At 35.5% G+C, this 23,616-nt stretch overlaps 1 protein-coding gene across 2 annotated transcripts in view; it reads left to right on the top strand.

Moving 5' to 3' along the window:
* Positions 1–23,599, top strand: part of GMPS (guanosine monophosphate synthase) — a 99,680-nt gene extending 76,081 nt beyond the window's left edge. For both annotated transcript variants that reach the window (XM_089910966.1, XM_022573808.2), the window contains exons 8-16: positions 7,948–8,099; positions 9,194–9,367; positions 10,728–10,833; positions 12,206–12,321; positions 14,719–14,844; positions 18,031–18,146; positions 21,211–21,341; positions 22,252–22,424; positions 23,477–23,599. In XM_089910966.1, the coding sequence (XP_089767092.1) occupies positions 7,948–8,099; positions 9,194–9,367; positions 10,728–10,833; positions 12,206–12,321; positions 14,719–14,844; positions 18,031–18,146; positions 21,211–21,341; positions 22,252–22,424; positions 23,477–23,578 (1,196 nt within the window). In that variant the 3' untranslated portion in view covers positions 23,579–23,599. The remainder of the gene's footprint in view (positions 1–7,947; positions 8,100–9,193; positions 9,368–10,727; positions 10,834–12,205; positions 12,322–14,718; positions 14,845–18,030; positions 18,147–21,210; positions 21,342–22,251; positions 22,425–23,476) is intronic.
* Positions 23,600–23,616: the final 17 nt, after the last annotated feature.

The raw sequence follows: 23,616 nt of genomic DNA, 5'->3' as shown, positions 1-23,616 counted from the left end.
AGCCAACTTCAGGACATTGGTCCACAAGAGACCTCCCAGCTCCACATAATATCAAATGGCAAAAATCTCCCAGAGATCTGCATCTCAGTGCGAAGACCCAGCTTCACTTAATGACCAGCAAGCTAGAGTGCTGGACACCCTATGCCAAACAACTAGCAAGACAGGAACACAACCCCACCCATTAGCAGAGAGGCTGCCTAAAATCATAATAAGGCCACAGACACCCCAAAACACACCACCAGACGTGGACCTGCCCACCAGAAAGACAAGATTCAGCCTCATCCACCAGAACACAGGCACTAGTCTCCTCCACCAGGAAGCCTACACAACCCACTGAACCAACTTTAGCCACTGGGGACAGACACCAAAAACAACGGGAACTACAGACCTGCAGCCTGCAAAAAGGAGACCCCAAACACAGTAAGTTAAGCAAAATGACAAAATAGAGAAACACACAGCAGATGAAGGAGCAGGGTAAAAACCAACCAGACCTAACAAATGAAGAGCAAATAGGCAGTCTACCTGAAAAAGAATTCAGAATAGTGATAGTAAAGATGATCAAAAATCTTGGAAATAGAATGGAGAACATATAAGAAATGTTTAACAAGGACCTAGAAGAACTAAAGAGCAAACAAACAGTGATGAACAACACGATAAATGAAATTTAAAATTCTCTAGAAGGGATCAATAACAGAATAACTGAGGCAGAAGATGAGGTAAGTGACCTAGAAGATAAAATAGTGGAAATAACTACTGCAGAGCAGATTAAAGAAAAAAGGATGAAAAGAATTGAGGACAGTCAGAGACCTGTGGGACAACATTAAACGCACCAACATTCGAATTTTAGGGGTCCCAGAAGAAGAAGAGAAAAAGAAATGAACTGAGAAAATATTTGAAGAGATTATAGTTGAAAAGTTCCCTAATATGAGAAAGGAAATAGTTAATCAAGTCCAGGAAGCACAGAGAGTTCCATACAGGATAAATACAAGGAGAAACATGCCAAGACACATATTAATCCAACTATCAAAAATTAAATGCAAAGAAAAAATATTAAAAGCAGCAAGGGAAAAACAACAAATAACACACCAGGGAATCCCCTTAAGGGTAACAGCTGATCTTTCAGCAGAAACTCTGCAAGCCAGAAGGGAGTGTCAGGACATATTTAAAGTGATGAAGGAGAAAAACCTACAACCAAGATTACCCAGCAGGGGATCTCATTCAGATTTGGCAGAGAAATTAAAATCTTTACAGACAAGCAAATGCTAAGCGAGTTCAGCACCACCAAACCAGCTTTACAACAAATGCTAAAAGAACTTCTCTAGGCAGGAAACAGAAGAGAAGGAAAAGACCTACAATAACAAACCCAAACAATTAAGAAAATGGTAATAGGAACATACATATCGATAATTACCTAAAATGTAAATGGATTAAATGCTCCAACCAAAAGACATAGACTGGCTAATTGGATACAAAAACAAGATCTGTATATATGCTGTCTACAAGAGACCCACTTCAGACCTAGGGATGCATACAGACTGAAAGTGAGGGGATGGAAAAAGATACTCCATGCAAATGAAAATCAAAGCTGGAGTAACAATTCTCATATCAGGCAAAATAGACTTTAAAAAAAAGACTATTACAAGAGACAAAGGACACTATATAATGATCAAAGGATTGATCCAAGAAGAAGATATAACAATTGTAAAAATTTATGCATCCAACATAACAGCACCTCAATACAAAAGGCAAATGCTAACAGCCGTAAAAGAGGAAATCGACAATAACACAATAATAGTAGGGTACTTTAACACCCCACTTTCACCAATGGACACATCATCCAAACTGAAAATAAGGAAACACAAGCTTTAAATGATACATTAAACAAGATGGACTTAATTGATATTTATAGAACATTCCATCCAAAAACAACAGAATACACATTCTTCTGAAGTGCTTATTTAACATTCTCCAGGATATATTATATCTTGGGTCACAAGTCAATCTGTAGTAAATTTAAGAAAATTGAAATCGTATCAGGTATCTTTTATGACCAGAACACTATAAGACTAGATATTAAGTACAGGAAAAAATCTGTAAAAAAATACGAACACATGGAGGCTAAACAATACACTACTTAATAACCAAGAGATCAGTGAAGAAATCAAAGAGGAAATCAAAAAATGCCTAGAGACAAATAACAATGAAAACACGATGACCCAAAACCTGTGGGATGCAGCAAAAGCAGTTCTAACAGGGAAGTTTATAGCAATACAATCCTACCTTAAGAAACAAGAATCATCTCAAATAAATAACCTAAGCTTACACCTAAAGCAATTAGAGAAAGAAGAACCAAAAAAACCCAAAGGTAGCAGAAGAAAAGAAATCATAAAGATTAGATCATAAATAAATGAAAAAGAAATGAAGGAAACGATAGCAAAGAGCAATAAAAGTAAAAGCTGGTTCTTTGAGAAGATAAACAAAATTGACAAACCATTAGCCAGACTCATCAAGAAAATTAGGGACAAGATTTAAATCAATAGAATTAGAAACGAAAAAGGAGAAGTAACAACTGACACAGCAGAAATACGAAGGATCATGGGAGAGTACTACAAGCAAGTATTTGCCAGTAAAATGGACAACCTGGAAGAAATGGACCAAGTCTTAGAAAGATATGACCTTCCAAGACTGAACCAGGAAGAAATAGAAAATATGAGCAGACAAATCACAAGCACTGAAATTGAAACGGTGATTAAAAATCTTCCAACAAACAAAAGCCCAGGACCAGATGGCTTCATGGGCGAATTCTATCAAACATGTAGAGAAGAGTTAACACCTATTCTTCTCAAACTCTTCCAGAATATAGCAGAGTGAGGAACACTCCCAAACTCATTCTACAAGGCCTCCATCACCCTGATACCAAAACCAGACAAAGATGTCACAAAGAAAGAAAACTACAGGCCAATATCACTGATGAACATAGATGCAAAAATCCTCAACAAAATACTAGGAAGCAGCATCCAACAGCACATTAAAGGAATCATGCACCATGATCACGTGGGGTTTATCCCAGGAATTCAAACATTCTTCAATATATGCAAATCAATCAATGTGATACACCATTATTATCAATATTAACAAATATTAATATCAGTATTAAAAAATATTAACATATGATCATCTCAATAGATGCAGGGAAAACTTCTAACAAAATTCAACACCCATTTATGATAAAATCCCTCCAGAAAGTAGGCATAGAGGGAACTTTCCTCAACATAATAAAGGCCATATATGACAAACCCACAGCCAACATCGTCCTCAATGGTGAAAAACTGAAACCATTTCCACTAAGATCAGGAATAAGACAAGGTTGCCCACTCTCACCACTCTTATTCAACATAGTTTTGGAAGTTTTAGCCACAGCAGTCAGAGAAGAAAAAGAAATAAAAGGAATCTAAATCGGAAAAGAAGTAAAGCTGTCACTGGTTGCAGATGACATGATACTATACATAGAGTATCCTAAAGATGCTACCAGAAAACTACAAGAGCTAATCAATGAATTTGGTAAAGTAACGGTACAGAATTAATGGACAGAAATCGCTTGCATTCCTGTACACTAATGATGAAAAATCTGAAAGTGAAATAAAGAAAACACTCCCATTTACCACTGCAACAAAAAGAATAAAATATCTAGGAATAAACCCACCTAAGTAGACTAAAGACCTATATTCAGACAATTATAAGACACTGATGAAAGAAATTAAAAATTATATAGAAACAGATGGAGAGATATACCATGTTCTTGGATTGGAAGAACCAACATTGTGAAAATGACTCTACTACCCAACGCAATCTACAGAATCAGTGCAATCCCTATCAAACTCCCAATGGCAATTTTCACAGAATTTGAACAAAAAATATCACAATATGTATGGAAACACAGAAGACCCCGAATAGCCAAAGAAATCTTGAGAAAGAAAAACGGAGCTGGAGGAATTAGGCTACCTGACTTCAGAGTCTACTACAAAGCTATGGTAATCAAGACAGTATGGTACTGGCACAAAAACGGAAATATAGATCAATGGAACAGAATAGAAAGCCCAGAGATAAACCCATGCACATATGGTCACCTTATCTTTGATAAAGGAGGCAAGAATATACAGTGGAGAAAAGACAGCCTCTTCAATAAGTGGTGCTGGGAAAACTGGACAGCTACATGTAAAAGAATGAAATTAGAACACTCCCTAACACCATACACAAAAATAAACTCAAAATCGATTAAACACCTAAATGTAAGGCCAGAAACCATCAAACTCATAGAGGAAAACATAGGTAGAACACTCTGTGACATAAATCACAGCAAGATCCTTTTTGACCCACCTCCTAGAGAAATGGAAATAAAAACAAAAAACAAATGGGACCTAATGAAACTTCAAAGCTTTTGCACAGCAAAGGAAACCATAAACAAGACCAAAAGACAACCCTCAGAATGGGAGAAAATATTTGCAAATGAAGCAACTGACAAAGCATTAATCTCCAAAATTTACAAGTAACTCATACAGCTCAATATCAAAAAAACAAACAACTCAATCCAAACCTAGGCAGAAGCCCTAAATAGACTTTTTTCCAAAGAAGATATACAGATTGCCAACAGACACATGAAAGAATGCTCAACACCATTAATCATCAGAGCAATGCAAATCAAAACTACAATGAGATCTCATCTCACACCAGTCAGAATGGCCATCATCAAAAAATCTAGAAACAGTAAATGCTAGAGAGGGTGTGGAGAAAAGGGAACACTCTTGCACTGCTGGTGGGAATGTGAACTGGTACATCCACTATGCAGTACAGTATGGAGGTTCCTTTAAAAACTAAAAATAGAACTATCATATGACCCAGCAATCCCACTACTGGGCATATACCCTGAGAAAACCATCATTCAAAAAGAGTCATGTACGAATATGTTCATTGCAGCTCAATTTACTATAGCCAGGATATGGAAGCAACCTAAGTGTCTGGCAACAGATGAATAGATAAAGAAGATATGGCACATATAAACAATGGAATATTATTCAGGCATAAAAAGAAATGAAATTTGTTTATTTCTAGTGAGGTGGATGGACCTAGAGTCTGTCATACAGAGTGAAGTATGTCAGAAAGAGAAAAACAAATACCGTACGCTAACACATATATATGGAATCTGAAAAAAAAAAAAGGTCATGAGGAACCTAGAGGCACATCGGGAATAAACACACAGACCTACTAGAAAATGGACCTGAGGGTTCGGGGAGGGGGAAGGTTAAGCTCTGACAAAGTGAAAGAGTGGCCTGGGCATATATACACTACCAAACATAAAATAGATAGCTAGTGGGAAGCAGCCGCAAAGCACAGGGAGAATACCTCGGTGCTTTGTGACCACCTAGCGGGGTGGGTTAGGGAGGGTTGGAGGGAGGGAGATGTGGGAGGGAAGAGATATGGGGACATATGTATATGTATAACTGATTCACTTTGTTATAAAGCAGAAGGTAACACACCATTGTAAAGCAATTATACTCAAATAAAGATGTTTATTAAAAAAGTGCATTTGAAAAAAAAATACCTCTACTCAGAAAATTATAAGACACTGATGAAAGAAATCAAAGATGACATAAACAGATGGAGAGATATACCATATTGTTGGATTGGAGGAATCAACATTGTGAAAATGACTGTACTCCCCAGAGCAGTCTACAGATTCAGTGCAATTCCTATCAGGTTACTAGTGGCATTTTTTTACCGAACTGGAACAAAAAATCTTAAAATCTGTATCTCTGTATGGAGATACAAAAGCCCCCAAATAACGAAAGCAATCTTGTCGGAAAAAAACGGAGCTGGAGGAATCAGATTCCATGACTTCAGAGTATATTGCAAAGCTACAGTCATCAAAACAGTATGGTAGTGGCATAAAAACAGAAATACAGATCAATGGAACAGGATAGAAAGCCCAGAGATAAACGCACGCATCTATGGTCAACTACTATATTAGAAAGGATCAAGGATATACAATGGAGGAAAGACAGTTTGTTCAATAAATGATGATGGGAAAACTGGACAGCTACATGTAAAAGAATGAAATTAGAACACTCCCTAACACCATACACAAAAATAAACTCAAAATGGATTAAAGACCTAAATGTAAGACCAGACACTATAAAGCTCAGAGGAAAACATGGGAAGAACACTCTTTGACATAAATCACAGCAACATCTTTTTTGACCCACCTCCTAGAGTAATGGAAATGTAAACAAATGGGGCCTAATGAAACTTCAAAGCTTTTGCACAGCAAAGGAAACTATAAACAAGGCAAAAAGACGAAAAGACAACCTTCAGAATGGGAGAAAATATTTGGAAACGAATCAACGGACAAAGGATTAATCTCCAAAATATATAAACAGCTCATGCAGCTCAATATTTAAAAAACAACCCAATCAAAAAATTGGCAGAAGACCTAAGTAGACATTCTCCAAAGAAGACATATAGATGGCCAAGAGGCACATGAAAAGCTGCTCAACATCACTAATTATTAGAGAAATGCACATCAAAACTACAATGAGGTATCACCTCACATGAGTTAGAATGGTCGTCATCATCAGAAAGTCTACAAACAACAAGTGCTGGAGAGGGTGTGAAGAAAAGGGAATCCTCTTGCACTGTTTGTGGGAATGTAAATTGATACAGCCACTATGGAGAACAGTATGGAGACTCCTTAAAAAACTAAAAATAGAATTACTATATGATTCAGCAATCCCACTACTGGCCATATACCCAGAGAAAACCATAATTGAAAAAGACACATGCACCCCAGTGTTCATTACAGCACTATTTACAATAGCCAGGTCATGGAAGCAACCTAAATGCCCATTAGCAGACGAATGGATAAAGATGTGGTACATATATACAGTGGAATATTACCCAGCCATAAAATGGAACAAAATTGGGTCATTTGTAGAGACGTTGATGGACCTAGAGACTGCCATACAGAGTGAAGTAAGTGAGAAAGGGAAAAAAATATATCGTATATTAACTCATGTATGTGGAGTCTAGAAAAATGGTACACGTGAACTGGTTTGCAAAGCAGAAATGGAGACATAGATGTACAGAACAAACGTATGGACACCAAGGAGGGAACGCGGGTGTTGGCAGGGGTGGGATGAACTGGGAGGTTGGGATTGACCTATGTATACCAATATGTATAAAATAGGTAACTAATAAGAATCTGCTGTATAAAAAATAAACTGAAATTCAGAAAAAAATAAAGAGACAACCAAGGATCACTAAATATATGTTTATAGATCTCGGTTTTTCAAGAGGCTGGTCAGTGTGCACTTCTGAGGACTTTGATCCCCGTGTATGTACCACTGCTTTGATTCCCTTGGGGTTATGCTTCTTGTTGGGGTTTTGCTTGTTGCTGTGGTGAAGCACTGAATAAGATGGGAAGCAGTTAGCATAATTTGTGATATTATGGCCCTAGATAATTAATATTTATTTATTTATTTATTTGGTTGTGCCAGGTCTTAGTTGTAGCAGGCAGGCTCCTTAGTTGCGTCTCGCTGGCTCCTTAGTTGTTCCATGCGAACTCTTAGTTGTGGCATGCATGTGGAATCTAGTTCCCTGACCAGGGATCAAACCCAGGCCCCCTGCATTGGGAACATGGTGTCTTAACCACTGTGCCACCAGGGAAGTCCCTGGCCCTAGAATAAATGCCACACGATTCTTAATGGAACAAGATTCAGTGAGTGCCTGTGTATGGACTCTGTCAGTCATAGTTTACTGGTAGTACTAGAATATGCAGGCAAATTACGGGGAGATCAGAGGATCCATCTGGGTTTTCTGTTTGTAGTTTGACCTATCATTTATGATTTTCAAATATCATGTTAGTTTAAAACATGCTTCTCTCCTCTTACCCAGTGATAAATGCTGCTCATTCTTTCTACAATGGAACAACCACTCTACCAATATCAGATGAAGACAGAACTCCACGAAAGAGAATTAGCAAAACCTTAAATATGACTACGAGTCCTGAGGAGAAAAGAAAAATCATTGGGGATACTTTTGTTAAGGTACCTTTTTAATATCCTCAATGTGTACTATTTTCGATGTGAATTTTAGTATTTTTCCTAATCATTATACCAAATAACCAAATTTTGTGACTAATTTTGATTCTTTTGTTGGCTAAGGGTTTTACGATATATTGCTATTATACTGACTTAGTAAAAACTGTTTTATGTTTTTAAAAAACATATGTACTTATGTTTTCAGTTTGTTGTTTTCACTGCTTAAGAATAGATATTTTCAGTTGATATTAGATTTTAGTTCCTTGGGTATTTCAATGGCTAGATTTTTTTAGGCTTTTGATGGGAATGTTCATATACCTTTTTGAATCACATTAAGCATGTGTTTTGAGGGTTTTTTTGACTTTAAAAATTTTTATTAATGTATAGTTGGTTGACATTGACAATGTTTTTTTTTTTACTTTTTTATTGCTAATATTTTGTCTCTCTCTTTTTTTTACATCTTTATTGGAGTATAATTGCTTTACAATGTTGTGTTAGTTTCTGCTGTATAACAACGTGAATCATCTATATGTATACATATGTTCCCCATACCCCCTCCCTCTTAAGTCTCATTCCCACCCTCCCTATCCCACCCCTCTAGGTGGTCACAAAGCACACAGCTGATCTCCCTGTGCTATGCAGCTGCTTTCCACTAGCTATCTGTTTTACATTTGGTAGTGTATATATGTCCATGCCACTCTCTCACTTTGTCCCAGCTTACCCTTCCCCCTCCCCGTGTCCTCAAGTCCATTGTCTACGTCTGCATCTTTATTCCTATCCTGCCCCTAGTTTCATCAGAACCATTTTTTTTTAGATTCCATATATATGTGTTAGCATACAGTATTTGTTTTTCTCTTTCTGACTTACTTCACTGTGTATGACAGACTCTAGGTTCATCCACGTCACTACAGATAACTCAATTTCGTTTCTTTTTATAAGCATGTGTTCTTAAAGGAGTTTATTTTGGAGCACGGTAGATTTCATCTCCTGGTCAATATTGCAAAAAGACTCTTTAAGAAATTTAGCTGAAAATATAAAATTTTGCTGTCTTTTAGAAGAATTCATCTCTTAAAAGGCTGTTTTACTCCTGTTGTTTGTAGATTGCCAATGAAGTAATTGGAGAAATGAACCTGAAACCAGAGGAGGTTTTCCTTGCCCAAGGTACTTTACGGCCTGATCTAATTGAAAGTGCATCCCTTGTTGCAAGTGGCAAAGCTGAACTCATCAAAACCCATCATAACGACACAGAGCTTATCAGAAAGTTGAGAGAGGAGGTAAAAGCTTATGAGAACTTTCGCATAAAACCTCCCTCCCTTAACCATTTTTAAGTGTACAGTTCAGTGGTGTCAAGTGTATTTGTATTGTTGTGAAACAGATCTCTGAAACTTTTTCATTTTTCAAAACTGAAACTCTATACCTGTTGAGCAACAGCTACCCTTTTCTCCCTCTCCCTAACTGCTGGTAACCTACCATTCTAATTTCTGTTTCAATGAATTTGACTACTTTAAATACCTCATAAGTGAAATCATACAGCATTTTTTTTTTGTGACTGGCTTATTTCACTTAGTATAAGTCCTCAAGGTTCATCCATATTGTAGCATGTGATAGGATTTCCTTTTTAAGCTGAATAATATTCTGTTGTATGTGTGTGTGTGTGTGTATATATATATATATATAGTTAATTTATTTATCTACCAATGGACATTTGGATTGCTTCCACTTTCTTGTTGTTGTGAATTGTGCTGCTATGAACATGGGTTTACAGATTCCTCTTGAAGCCCCTGCTTTCAGTTCTTTTGGATATGTACCAGGAAGTGGGATTTCTGAATCTTATGGTAGTTTTATTTTCAATTTTTTGAGGGACTTCCTTAATGTTTCCTTAGCAGTTATACTATATTACAGTCCCACCAACAGTGCACAGAGCTTCCAATTTCTCCATACCTTGCCCAACACTTGTTCTTCTCTGGTTTTTTTTTTTTTTTTTTTTTTTTAATTAGCCATCCTAATGAGTGTGAATTACCTGTACCTTTTTATTATTTTAGGCATCCTAGTGGGTGAGAAGTGGTAGGTATCTCATTGTGGTTCTGATTTGCATTTCCCAAATAGCTAATGTCAATCATCTTTTATGTGCTTATTGGCTACTTATATGTCACCTTTGGAGAAATATCTATTCGGATCTTTTGCCCATTTTTAACTTGGCTTATTTATCTTTTTATTATTGAATTGTATGTGTTCTTTATATAGTCTTGTTACAGCCCTTTATTAGATATATGATTTGCCTTCTGTAGGTTGTCTTTTCACTTTTTTGATGGTATCATTTGGAGAGTTTTAATTTTTAAACACTAGTATATTTTCTGATTTCCTTGTAAATCAGAGATTGGTGGGTAGGTTTGTTCTCATTTATTTCTATTTAAGAGGTTTACGTTTAAAATGGGTTTCAAAGAGAAATATGAAGATCACTAAAATATCTAATTTCTTGTAAGCACATAGGAAGAAATACTTTAAAAGATGAAGTTTTAAAAACTGATTTTTAAAGGTAAAAGACAACAGGAAAAGCCAATAATTTGTTACTCTTTGTTTTCCATGTCATTTTGGTTACTAATTTGTATTAATTGGCGTTTTTATTCCCTGTAGGGAAAAGTCATAGAACCTTTGAAAGATTTTCATAAAGATGAAGTAAGAACCTTAGGCAGAGAACTTGGACTTCCAGAAGAGTTAGTTTCCAGGCATCCATTCCCAGGTAAAAAATAGAATTTTGTTTGATTTGTTACTATGCCTTCATGTTGAACAAAAATCAATTCAGACAGGTTTTGAAGTAATTTATCATCTTAGGGAATATGTAACTTTAAAGAAAGGAAAGGATGGATAGGGAATAAATATTCTTTTTAGTGCCTACTGTACATATTTTATTAAATATTCATTTTTATTGTATATATATTTATATATTACATTATCTTTGTGTAAACAGATTGTCATGTAATGTTGCCATCAGATGAGAAAGCCAAGAGATATTTTAATAACATTGCCACACAATTCTTAGTGTTAGAAATTGGGTTTATATGTTCTTTCTACTATACCATGATGTATTCCACAGGGTTAAAACTCAGTTCTCTGAAATCCTTATCCCCTGACTTGTCTGAATTGTTGAACCATTTCTTTGCGCAGTGCTGTATGTATTTAATTCATGACCAAATGAAAATATTCAGTTTTTAAATAGTCATTTGCTGTCATAAAATAAAATTAATTAGAGGTGGTATTTGTTAAAGTTAGGACTGTGAGTCTTAACCTGTTTTTGTTATGAGTTCTTGAGCTTGGCAAATCTTATACCTCAGTTTCTAGGTCTCTACAATAGTCATTGGGTGATGAGTTGAGGGAATGGTCTAATTAAATGAAAAAGCGTAGTAATAGTTAACATTTCTTGAGTACTAGTATGTGCTAGGCATTCTGCTAATACAGTATTTTACACATGTTGTCTTATTTGATCCTCACAATAGAAACTATTATGATCCTGTTGTCCAGCTGAGAGAATTTTGGGACAGAGGCTAGTTTGCCAAAAGTTATGCAGGTTGGGTTTGGAACCAGGATTCTAGCCCCAATAAGCTCTTCTCAGAGTTTGTTACTCTTAACTACTATATTGCCTCCATAAACAGTGTTGCAAAGGTATAGCCCATATGGAGATTAGCACTTGTTTATATTACGAAGTTCAGCTGTAGTAATTTGAGACGTTCAGTCCCTAACGTGTGTTGGCAAAGGATTGTGTATGAAAGTAATTTTAAATAGATTGGCATATATATTGTGAATTAAAAATATTTATTGGAGAATTTTGAGATTCTTAATACAGGGACTATTAAAATAAGAGGTGTATATCATTGATGTGAACAGAACTGAAGCATTCTAAAAATGATGAATTGGATGGGAAACTAATAGCTGCATTTCATATTAAACACTTTAAAAAACCTAAATTATATATGTCAGTTATATTTCAATAAAACTGGTTAAAAATACAATGGCAGGGGTGTTTTATATTTTGGGAATAGTGACCTTTTTTTTATTTAAAATTTTATATTAAACATAACATTTATATTAAATACCATTGTTACTCTTCTCTTTAGGTCCAGGCCTGGCAATCAGAGTAATATGTGCTGAGGAACCTTATATCTGTAAGGATTTTCCTGAAACCAACAATATTTTGAAAATAGTAGCTGATTTTTCTGCAAGCGTTAAAAAGGTAATAATTTGTGTTGAATTTGTTTATTATAGGAGCTTTAAGCAGACATAGCTAATTGGTGCAAGGAATTGAATGGATTCTTGCTATACTCCAGTCTTTATAATAAAATTGATTAGGGTTTCATTATTTGAAACTTCAGGGTAATTTAACCTTTGGAGATGACTATGAAGGAAGTATTCTACAGACACTCTTAAATGCAGACTTCTCTTTTCAGCCATTCCATATATTTTAACAGATTGGATACCTTGAATCCCTGAAAATACTAGATACAAAGTATTTTAAAATACCTTTTCATATTTATTGCAAGAAGGCAAGGGAGATCATTTTAGTTCTAAATTGAGGATGATGGAAATGTCTCCAGTTCTTCTGTATATTTGGTGCCTAAATTTATAATCTGTGTTAAAGTGGGCTTTGGTTGGTAGTGCTTCCAGTTGTCAGACAAAAAGCAATGTAAATTCTCTTTAGAGTCTCTTCAACCAGGCCTCAAAGAATTCCCATAAATAGAGTTTCAACAAATATGAGCTTACAATAAAAAACTGTAAAATAGATATAAAAGTAAGGCACCATGAATGAGAGCTAGTGGAAACAACTAGTAGAAGACCCTCAAGCACTTCAGATACTGGAATTAGCATATAGGCAACATTTAAAAGTACTGAGAATTAAAAGAAGCAATTTTTAATAAGAATAAGGTATATAAGAGACTATAAAAAGTGACTGGGGAGCTTTGAAAAAAAATTACGTTCTAGAAATGAAAATAAAATTAAAAAGAGCTAAAGAGAGAATTAGTGAAGATCGATGTTAAATTATCCAGAAATTGGAACAAAGCATCAAAGACAAAATATGGTTCAAAGAGGTTAATGTAGAATGAGAATGTCAACTTTAATGTATATCCAGAAGGAGGTAATAGACAAAAGTATTGAAATTCCTCCACACTGGTGAAAGATACCATGCCTCAGATTCAGGAAGCATAATAACATCCCAATCAGGATAAAGGAGAAGAATTTGACACCTAATAGGCATAACTATGGAAGCTACAGGCTACCAAAGACAAAGCAGCTGCAAAGAAAAGATTGATTGCTGCATAAAGGAAAGGCTATTACTGGAAGCAGTAGTTAAAAGCAGGAAGAATTCAAAGTACCAAGAGAAAATAATTGTGAACAATAGTGAATAGATAAACTGTCTCGAAGAACTAGGGCAAAATAAAGACATTTTCACATAAACAGAATTTACTACCAACAGTCTGTTACTTAAGGAACTAAAGGCAGTGGTTCTCAACCTTGGCTGTGTATTAGATTCAACAGGGGGAGCTTTTGAAGTATTCTATGCTTGGGCCCCTTCTCCCTAGAATTGATTTAATTGATGTGGGATGGGACCTGAGCATACTAAGAAATTTGAATGTATAGCTAAGGTTGAGAACCACTGTTTTAAAGAAATGACTTGAGGAGAAGCAAAAGGATACCAGTTGAAAGGTCTGAGATACAGGGACTGGTAAGCAAATAAAATGGTAAATGGATAAAATTAAACAGACATGGACTGTATAAACTGATCTAAATTTTGGTGTTTATTTAAAAAAATGGTATAACATTATATAGCTAAAATAGCATATAAGCCACAGGGGGATCAATTGGAGTTAAAGCATTCAAAGATCTTTGTATTTTTTGCTAGATGGGCAGAGGTGATTCTCTTTTGTTAAATATCCCCACTTAAGGGGAAATGATAAAGAATAAAAATAGAGGGTTGAACTTCACAACTAGTAAAGGGGAAATAAATGAGCTGGGAGAAATCATCAGTTCAGAGGAATATAAAAAAGGAGAAAGAAATATAAAAAGTGGGGCAAATAGAAACTACTGAATTAAATGGTAGGATGGAATTCAACCATATTATTAACCCACAATTAAAAGGATTAACATCTTTAGTTAGGACATAATTGTCAAACTAGATTGAGGAATAAAATCTAACTATAGTCTGTTTACCTAGGGATAGGAAGAGGGAAGGTAAAAGAACAGAAAAACATACACCAGGTAAATAAACCAAAAAAAGGAAGTAGGTAGAGATATATTAATTTCAGACAAAGTTGACTTTATGGCAAAAAGTTTCCTTAGAGATAAGGAGGTTTGACTCACGTGAGGTGTCCCTTGCTATCGACAGAGGATTGAAGCCTCCATGTATGTAAATCTAATCTGTGTTTCTTGTCCTGATATTTAACTTCTCATAGCCCTGGCGCTCAGAAATGAAATTCTGACACACTGCATAGCACACACAAGTCAGAGAGAAATACCAAATAGAATCTATTGTTATAAACTAGAAAGTGTAGATACATAAGATAGTAAAATGTATCAAAAGAGTGAATGCTGTTATTTCTTGAAACCCTGAGGAGTGTGTCTTTGGTTTTCCTAGCCACATACACTATTACAGAGAGTCAAAGCCTGCACAACAGAAGAGGATCAGGAGAAGCTGATGCAAATTACAAGTCTGCATTCACTGAATGCCTTCCTGCTACCAATTAAAACTGTGGGTGTGCAGGTGAGTTGTGTGACTTCATTGACCTGTGACATAACTTTCTGCTGCTCTTTTTGCTAATATTGAAATAGGAATGTCTTAGGAAAATGAAATACAAAAGTATATACACCAAGTTTAAAAATGTAAAAAGGCAGTATTTTATAGAATGTTTATGAAGTGAATAAGGTAATAGGAACTAAATATTCAGGCTGAGATTTTATAGACTTGAAATACCTGTCATCTGTAACAAAAGTAAAAAAAAATTCAAAGAATGATTTGCTATACGATTGGCTTGCTTGCTTCTGCCTTGAAGAACAGGTACCGAGAGGTCATGTCCTCATTTATCCTTCTTGATGTGAAATATTCTGTGGCTTTAGAAGTCTCTAACTGGAAGAAGGCCCCCAGATGTACATGTTACACCATTTACGCATTGTTCTCAGCTTGTGTATTCCTTAAACCAGTGTCCTCTGCCTCTTCAACATGTCCCGTCTCTCCCTCTCTCTCTCTTAGCTGTGATAATGTACAACTAACATTTTCAGTATGTTCTGTCTTTCCAATTGTAAAAGCATGTGACTGTAATATAGTTCTCTTTTTTGAAATGCTATTCATAGATTATATTAAGTTCTTTATTTATATGATCATCGGGTGAGTTTCTGGGGGGAAGAAAGCTTGGGAATCTAGGGAAGAGGAAGGTTTCTTTTCTGTGATTTAGAGTTTGAAGTTAAATGAAAACTAGAAAAGGTGTCAATAATTCAACTCAAAATGGTGCAAGTGCCAGTTAAGTGGGTTAATGTGTTTATAATGTTCTCTTATAGTAGAATTATGCATGGGAAGAAATTAAATACATTTTAGAGATTGTTCATCTAAAACTTAATATATACTCTTTTCCATAAATATGTGAATCTGAGCCATCCTTTTAAATTCCTCTTTCTCCTGAATTCATGTAGCTCTGTTTGTAAATAAGACAATAAAAATTCATCGTTACTTTAAAATTAAACTAAAATATTTTAGTTCATGGAAATGATAGGGCCAGCTATTTCTCCTCTTCTCCCTCTTTTTAAAGGCCCTATGTGAAAGCTACTTATATTGTTTTTAAATCATGTTGAAATAACCATTCCTGGAATTGTAGGAATAATTTTCTTTCAGTGGTGTATGGATTATCTCATCATATACAGATTCATTTTGAAACTCATCGTATGATATTTCAGGCAGATATTACCCTACTATATAAAAATAGAAGAGCGGACAAGTGGTTTTTTTTGTTTTTGTTTTTTCCAGTCCTAAGTAGATCTATTATAGAAAACTTCCAGCTCTGTATGCTAACTCCTGCTAGGCAGGGAGTTGAACTAGTTCCCCATTCCCCGTTTTTGATAAGTTCGTAGATAATGCTATGGATAAATAAATAAATATAATTTGTTGGACGAGTGATTTCTTTTTTAAAAAATATGATTAACATATATATACACTATTATATATGAAATAGGTGAACAACTGTATAGTACAGGGAACTGTAACCTGTAATGGAAAAGAATCTGAAAAAGAGTAATATATATATATATATATATATATATATATATATGTATAACTGAATCACTTTGCTGTACACTTGAAACTAATACAACATTGTAATAATTACACTTCAATTTAAAAAAATGAAGCTTATTCAGGCTCCACTATTTTTCCCATCAAAATAGAAGTTTCTTTTGTTGTTGGTTATCTTAACTTTATCTAGTCTCTTAGGCCTTTGAAGCTGAGACTCTTAGAAGTCCAGATAAAAATCATAATTCATGGTTAGTATAGCAATGAAGTTTATTTTCTAAATACCAAAATAAACTGCATTTGTTAAAAAAAAAAAAGTGTACAGTACATTTAAAAAGTAATTCTCCCTATTTCTGCTCTCCAGTTAAATGTTCCCTCCAGAACCATTTAGAAAGAAAATGAAAGGGAATTATTGACACCTTTTTCATCGTCTTTTTCTTTTAACTGAACATCATGAACTTCTTTTCATGCCATTGCAAGTAGATTCTTATTCTTAACTGCTGCCTTATATTCCATGTATGATTATACCATAATTTATTTAATCATTCCCCTACCAATGGACATTTAAACCATTTTCACTTTGTCACTATTATAGGCATTTCAGCAAGTAGTATCTTATTTTTTCAAGCAGTTATTCATGTATTTCAGTAATATTTTCAGGATTAAAGAGCATGTACATTTTAAACTTTGATAAATACTATTATATTAGCATTCAAACAGTCTGAATTCTTAAGTTTACTGTGTATTAGGTAGTTATCTAATGAATCTTACTTTTAAGTTGCTTTTCAGTTTAAATTTTTTTTAAGTAAATGACTTGGATTAAACAGGACAGAGGAAAAGGGAATCAATATTACCAATTTTATTCACTTATTTTAAAATTAACTTTCTTATTATAAAGGAATAAATTATTTTTCTATCTGACTTGAGAATCCTTTATCCATCTAAAGGATTTGGCAGATCTTGTCTGCCAAATTAAGTGTGCTGGCTATCTGTAGTTCGGCAGGTATTTGGAATGAAATCCCAGTGGATCTCTGGTGTATGTTGAATAAATTATTGAAATTACCGTGACACTTCTTTTTAATGTCTGAGCTGACATTTAGGTAGAATTTAACAGGGGATGTTAGGGACTTCCCTGGTGGTCCAGTGGTAAGGAGTCCGCCTTCCAGTGTAGGCGACACGGGTTCGATCCCTGGTTAGGGAACTAAGATCCCACATGATGCAGGGCAACTAAGCCCACGCTACTGAGCTTGTGCGCCTCAACTAGAGAGCCCGCGTGCCACAAACTACAGAGCCCACGTGCTCTGGAACCCGCACACCACAGCTACAGAGCTCACGGGCCCTGGAGCCTGCGCGCCACAACTAGAGAAGACAAAACCCGCCCAGCACAATGAAGAGCCCATGCGCTGCAGTGAAAGATCCCACATGCCTCAACTAAGACCCGAAGCAGCCAAAAATAATGAATAAATAAATAATACAAAAAACTGTTAAATAGGGGATTTTAATTTAGGATTTGTTTATATCATTAGCAAACTATCCATATATACTTATAGTCAAGCATATTTTTGTTTAAAAAATGGCTATTAATGGTGTCATCATGCATGAAATATTTTCCAGTCCATCTTTTGAATTCTGTAAAATCATTAAAATTATCAATTGTATTTTTATTTTCAGGGTGACTGTCGTTCTTATAGTTATGTGTGTGGAATCTCCAGTAAGGATGAGCCTGACTGGGAATCTCTTATTTTCCTGGCTAGACTTATACCTCGCATGTGTCACAACATTAACAGGTGTGTTCTGCAGGTGGTGGTGGGGTGAAATGTAATGGAAGGATGTGTTTTTTTTAAGGTCTTCCCATGTTGAAAGATCAGTGGCTCAAGTGTAGATACAGGTATGTGCTTAGGTCATAATCCAGCAGATGTTTAATAATACCTTGTACTTTGTTCCTTCATTACAGTGCAGTCATCTGCTTATTAAAATATTTTTTGCTTGAGAAATAGGAGGGTTTTTAATTGTAATATGAAATACTAAAGACAGCTTTAAAAACATGTCTTCCCAATTAGCAATTTACACTACTTGTTTTATGATTAGATGTTTTATTCCAGAAGGATTGAAAGAATTGTACAGGTTATAGAATTACTGTTAGGGACTTAGTCAATTTAATAATAATTCCAGAGTAAATCAAAAGAGAGAGACATATGCCAGATATCGTCAAAGTAACAGCGTTAAGTGTTTAAAAAAATTTGAATTTAGTTTTTCAGATCCAGTTTTCCTTTAATTTACACATTAATTTCTTATGTTGTATATATCAATAACTGATTTATTGATATAATCTTTATGTAATACTGAGCATTGTCTGTTATAAGTTCAAAAGTCTTACTCATTTAGTACCAGATTGCTAATTAAATCTTATTTTACAGTGTTTCACTCTTTTCTATTTTCTTCATGGGTTTTAGGCAGTTAACAACCAAAAAGAATTTCTTGAGATTTCAGTTTACTCAAATTAGCTACAGAAAGTATAAACCTACTTGTTGGTGTTAACTTAGCAGGGTATGTATATTTCTATACTGGTGTGGCTAATATTTGTAGGCTGGTATGGCCTTCAAGACAAGAAGTCAAAGGGAAATCACATTTTTACTGATGGGAACATGTCCTTTAAAAGGCTTGCATAGATGAACCGAAGGCCCCCAAATACAGAAGCACCTTTAACACACTGAAAGGGTGAATTATTAATAAATAATGGTAAATTTGTAATTGCCTGTTTTGAATGGAGATAATTGTCTTGGTTAAAATAATGGTTCATAATTCATCTTCTGAAACATGCTAATACCTAAATAAACTTCATAGGTCATACAGAAAATTCCCTTTCACTAAGTTTGGCTCCACGGCTTTTACTACATAATTAATATGTTTTTCATTTCACAGCATTCTTGTTTCATCTGTGTCTTTGTCCTTTTCTTTTGCCAAAGAGCACTCACCCTTGTTTAAACTTTATCTCGGTCCTTTTATAGTCTGGTTTCTCTGCCTGTCTTTTCTTTTTTCCCCATTTGTCTCTCCCTCCATTCTTAACCCTTCCTCCCTCCTCAAAAAAGGAAAAAAAAAAAGTCTAACAACCAATAAACAAAAAACTAGATTTTAAATATGAACCTAGCAAGCCCTTAAAGGGTGTTGTTGAACTTTTGATTTCTTTGCCAGGGTCTTTTTTTGGGAATTGGAATTTAAAAAAAGAGAGAAAAAAAAAAAGCTTTCCATTTTTACCAGTCTTTCCCCCCTAATTTGCATGCTGGAATCTTTATATAGAGAGGAACGGTTCCAGTTTTACTGGAAGGCTACCTATCCCTGTACATTCTATGATCACTCTTGTTTGAACGAAATAAAAGAAAAAGGAGCAAGTTCATGGCATTCTCTTGCATAGTTGCTTTTTTCCTCTAAGGATTGTTTATGAGCTCTAGGAACTATTTTGTTTAGAAGAAGTGTGGCTTACTTTCTATGCATGGAACAAAACCCTTCTTGTGACAGTATGTTTGGAAGGAGGCAATGAAGTATTTGGTGGTAGTGGTGGTTTTAATCTGATGCTTTTTTCTTCCATATGTTTTATTTTAAGTACCTATTAAGAAAAAAGCATTATTAAACTTTACCATGGTAGTTGCAGGGGAGATTTATTTTCTCTGCTAAAGACAGTAGGGCTAAGGAAAAGGGACAGTTGCCTGCTGGCTGGAGTTGGATTGGAAAGAGCTAGGTGGCACTCATCCCTACCCCTTCTCGCTCTTGTTTTCTGGGTGAAGGTTGCAGAACAGATTCCTCAAACCATTGGCAAGATTCCCCTTGATTTGTTGTAATTATTTGATCCTAATTTCCTCAAGCTACCTTCCAAATCCTACTTTTATTAACATCTGCAGCATACCTTCATAAATTTCAAACAGACATTTACTTGAAGCAGTAGTAAGTCATTCCTTTTCAACCAAGTCTTAACTTTGGTGATATTCTTAACCTTTCTTTGGGATCAGTGTTTTCCAAAATGTAAAAAAAAGAAAAAAAAAGGTTGAGTTGGCAGTCAAATAAGTTTGGGAAATTCACTGTAGTCTCATCTTGGAAGTTTCTAGCGCATACTATAGTTTCTGAGGTTTTGTTATAAAACCTATTTATTTAATTTGGTGTTTCCCCAGGAATTTCCTAGGGCTACCGTAACAAATTTCCACAAACTGGAAGGCTTAAAACAACAGAAATCTATTATCTCACAGTTCTGGAGGCTATTGAAGGCTATAAGTCTGAAATCAAGGGTGGTGTCAGCAGGGCCATGGCTCTTTCAGAAGGCTCTAGGGGGAGAATCCTGCCTCGTCTCTTCATAGTTTCTATTGTTTGCTGGCAGTCGTTGGCTTGTGGCAGTGTAACTCCAATCTTTGTCTCCATCTTTACATGGCTGTCTTTTCTCCGTGTGGCTATGTTTACAGATTTCCTTCTTCTTAGAAGAACACCCACCAATCATTGGATTAATCCCCCAAACACCATTATGACCTTTGTTTGATTACCTTTACAAGGACCCTATTTTCACCCACAGATTCCAGATGGACATGAAGTTTTGGGGATACACTTCAATCCAGTACATTAAATGGAAAGAGGATTGTGATAATCACTTACATCTTCGCACGTTCTGAGATACTAGTATTCCAGAAAATATACTTTGAGGAAGGTTCATAGAGACCCTTCTATAATCTTATATCCTATCCTACCCATTTGGGGATTTGAAGTGGGTAAGAGACGGGCCTAAGAACAAATGGAAAGAATGTTATTTTATGTGCTTTGCTTCTCTTACTAAAACGTATTTTCTCTATAATTTTCACTACCCCCTTCTAGAGTTGTCTATATATTTGGCTCACCAGTTAAAGAACCTCCTACAGATGTTACTCCCACTTTCTTGACAACAGGGGTGCTCAGTACTTTACGCCAAGCTGATTTTGAGGCCCATAACATTCTCAGGGAGTCTGGTAAGCTGCCCATTTTGTTCATCACTGAATGCTCTAACTAGATTTTGGAAGCATGGCATTATTATTTCTAGTAGGAGGACTCAGCTTTTAGTTTTATTATTTAATTCTTTGGGTAGTTCTGTGACATTGCCTTATCTGTATAAAATTTATTCACCTTTGTGGTCATTTGCGGACATGTACAAAGTGGCAAAAAATTTGAGTTGCTCAACTCATATGTTCCCAGCTGAGGTTGAACAAGGCAATCCTCTGCCTTCTTGTTTCAGCTCTTTCTATAAACAAGTGTCCCTTTTGTGGTCTATTTAATGACATGTTTTTTTGCATTTTCGTGCTTTTTGTTGGTGATTTCACTGTTTAAAATAGTGCTGAGGTGCTGTCTAGGTTCCTAAGCATAGGAAGGCTGTGATGTAACTTACTGAGAAAATAGGTTTGTTAGATAAGATTCATTCAGGCATGAGTTACAGTGCCATTGGCTGTGAGCTCAACGTTAATGAACCTACAATAAATATTGCATAAGGTGTCTTTAAACAGACACACACATAAGCAAGGATATGTATTAATCAGTTGATGAAAGTGGTCAGGAACCTAACTCTGTATTTCCCCTAGGGTTAGTGGTTCAGTATTTTCTTATTCAGTGTCTGCAGTATAGAAGATAACTACTATGAATAATGAATTGACTTCATATCACATCACTGTAACATATCACTGCAGTCATCAAATTCTGTAGTTTGTATTTGTGATTATGTTTACTTACAGTGCTATGAGAGTAGCTAAAAACAGTACATGATGACAGTCCCAAGAAGTGGTGTGTGTATGTGTGCGATTTTAGATCTGTCTGGGGGGATTTAATTGAGCAGAGAGTGCTTTTCTATGGTGTGGTGATTGGTTCTACATGTTAACTTCCTTTCTTTAGGGTATGCTGGGAAAATCAGCCAGATGCCGGTGATTTTGACACCTTTACATTTTGATCGGGACCCACTTCAGAAGCAGCCTTCATGCCAGAGATCCGTGGTTATTCGAACCTTTATTACTAGTGATTTCATGACTGGTATACCTGCAACCCCTGGCAATGAGATCCCTGTAGAGGTAACTTATACTTTTTTTTCCTAATGTACATTTTTAATACCTTATACATTTTATAATAGTGAATGGAATAGGCTATGGCAATGTTGGTATTCCTGAAGTTAGTTTTCTGTTCATAAAATAGGCTCTTTTTAATCTCCACGTAGTTGGTTGTTTAATACATTATAGTAGAAAAAGGCCTTAAGTTTATTAAACTCCATATGTCTGATTACTATGTGGAGAATCACCAACTCTAATCTATCATTTCATCTAATCTTGCCAACCTCTACTTTATAAATAGTATCCTCCAAGTAGAGAAGAAAACACTAAGAGTGAGGAAGAGTTTATTAGACATAAGGGTGAGATTTGATGGCGTTATGGCCAGGCACCCATGAATTTCTTGTTGCTCTGCCTATTAGCAATTGCAGTTTTGATCACCATCTTCCTTTCTTATTATCCCTCCACTAGAGTGTTCCAGAGGAGCTATTTGCATAATGGCAAATGAAAGTCAAAGTGAGACTTTATTAGTTGGACCACTGTTCCAGGACTCTAATACAGGGCTCTGATTATATATAGCTAGATAGCTGGGTTGGGGAATGTGGCTTAGAGTCTGTTTTCCCTTAGGCTCACATTTGCCAAGTCTCTGGCCAGTCAAGTGACAAGGCCTTCTTTGTCTATACATATAGCAATGATTATTATTACCTTGCATTATGTGCCACCTTGGTGGCCTCGACGTTGTAAGCCACAGATAATTTGTGAAGCATTGGCATAAACCCGTAAAATCAGATACTTGGATGCCACAGCAATGTCAAATTGCTATAAATGCTTCTAAACACTTGTTATGGACCAGTAACAAACATGACTTACAGACTGCACTTTGAGTAGTACTGAATTTAAGTCACTTAAATCTATAGAGCATCACGACATAAATTAATCATAAATATATCCCATATACAGAGAGGACGATAGTAAAAATAGATTGTGTGTTAATTTCAAATTACAATTGCAGGACTTCTAAGTCTGTTAGACACACAGTGGACCCTGGCTCTTTATTTATAATCTTTGTTTTATAACAGGTGGTGTTAAAGATGGTCACTGAGATTAAGAAGATTCCTGGTATTTCTCGAATTATGTATGACTTAACATCAAAGCCCCCAGGAACTACTGAGTGGGAGTAATAAACTTCTTGTTCTACTAAAGTTCCGTGTGCAGATTA

Source organism: Delphinapterus leucas, chromosome 4, assembly GCF_059928025.1.
Source record: "Delphinapterus leucas isolate spDelLeu-1000000601 "Yukka" chromosome 4, BTC_Dleu_Yukka2, whole genome shotgun sequence".
Taxonomy (NCBI): domain Eukaryota; kingdom Metazoa; phylum Chordata; class Mammalia; order Artiodactyla; family Monodontidae; genus Delphinapterus; species Delphinapterus leucas.
This window is presented reverse-complemented; position numbering and strand designations above follow the sequence as displayed.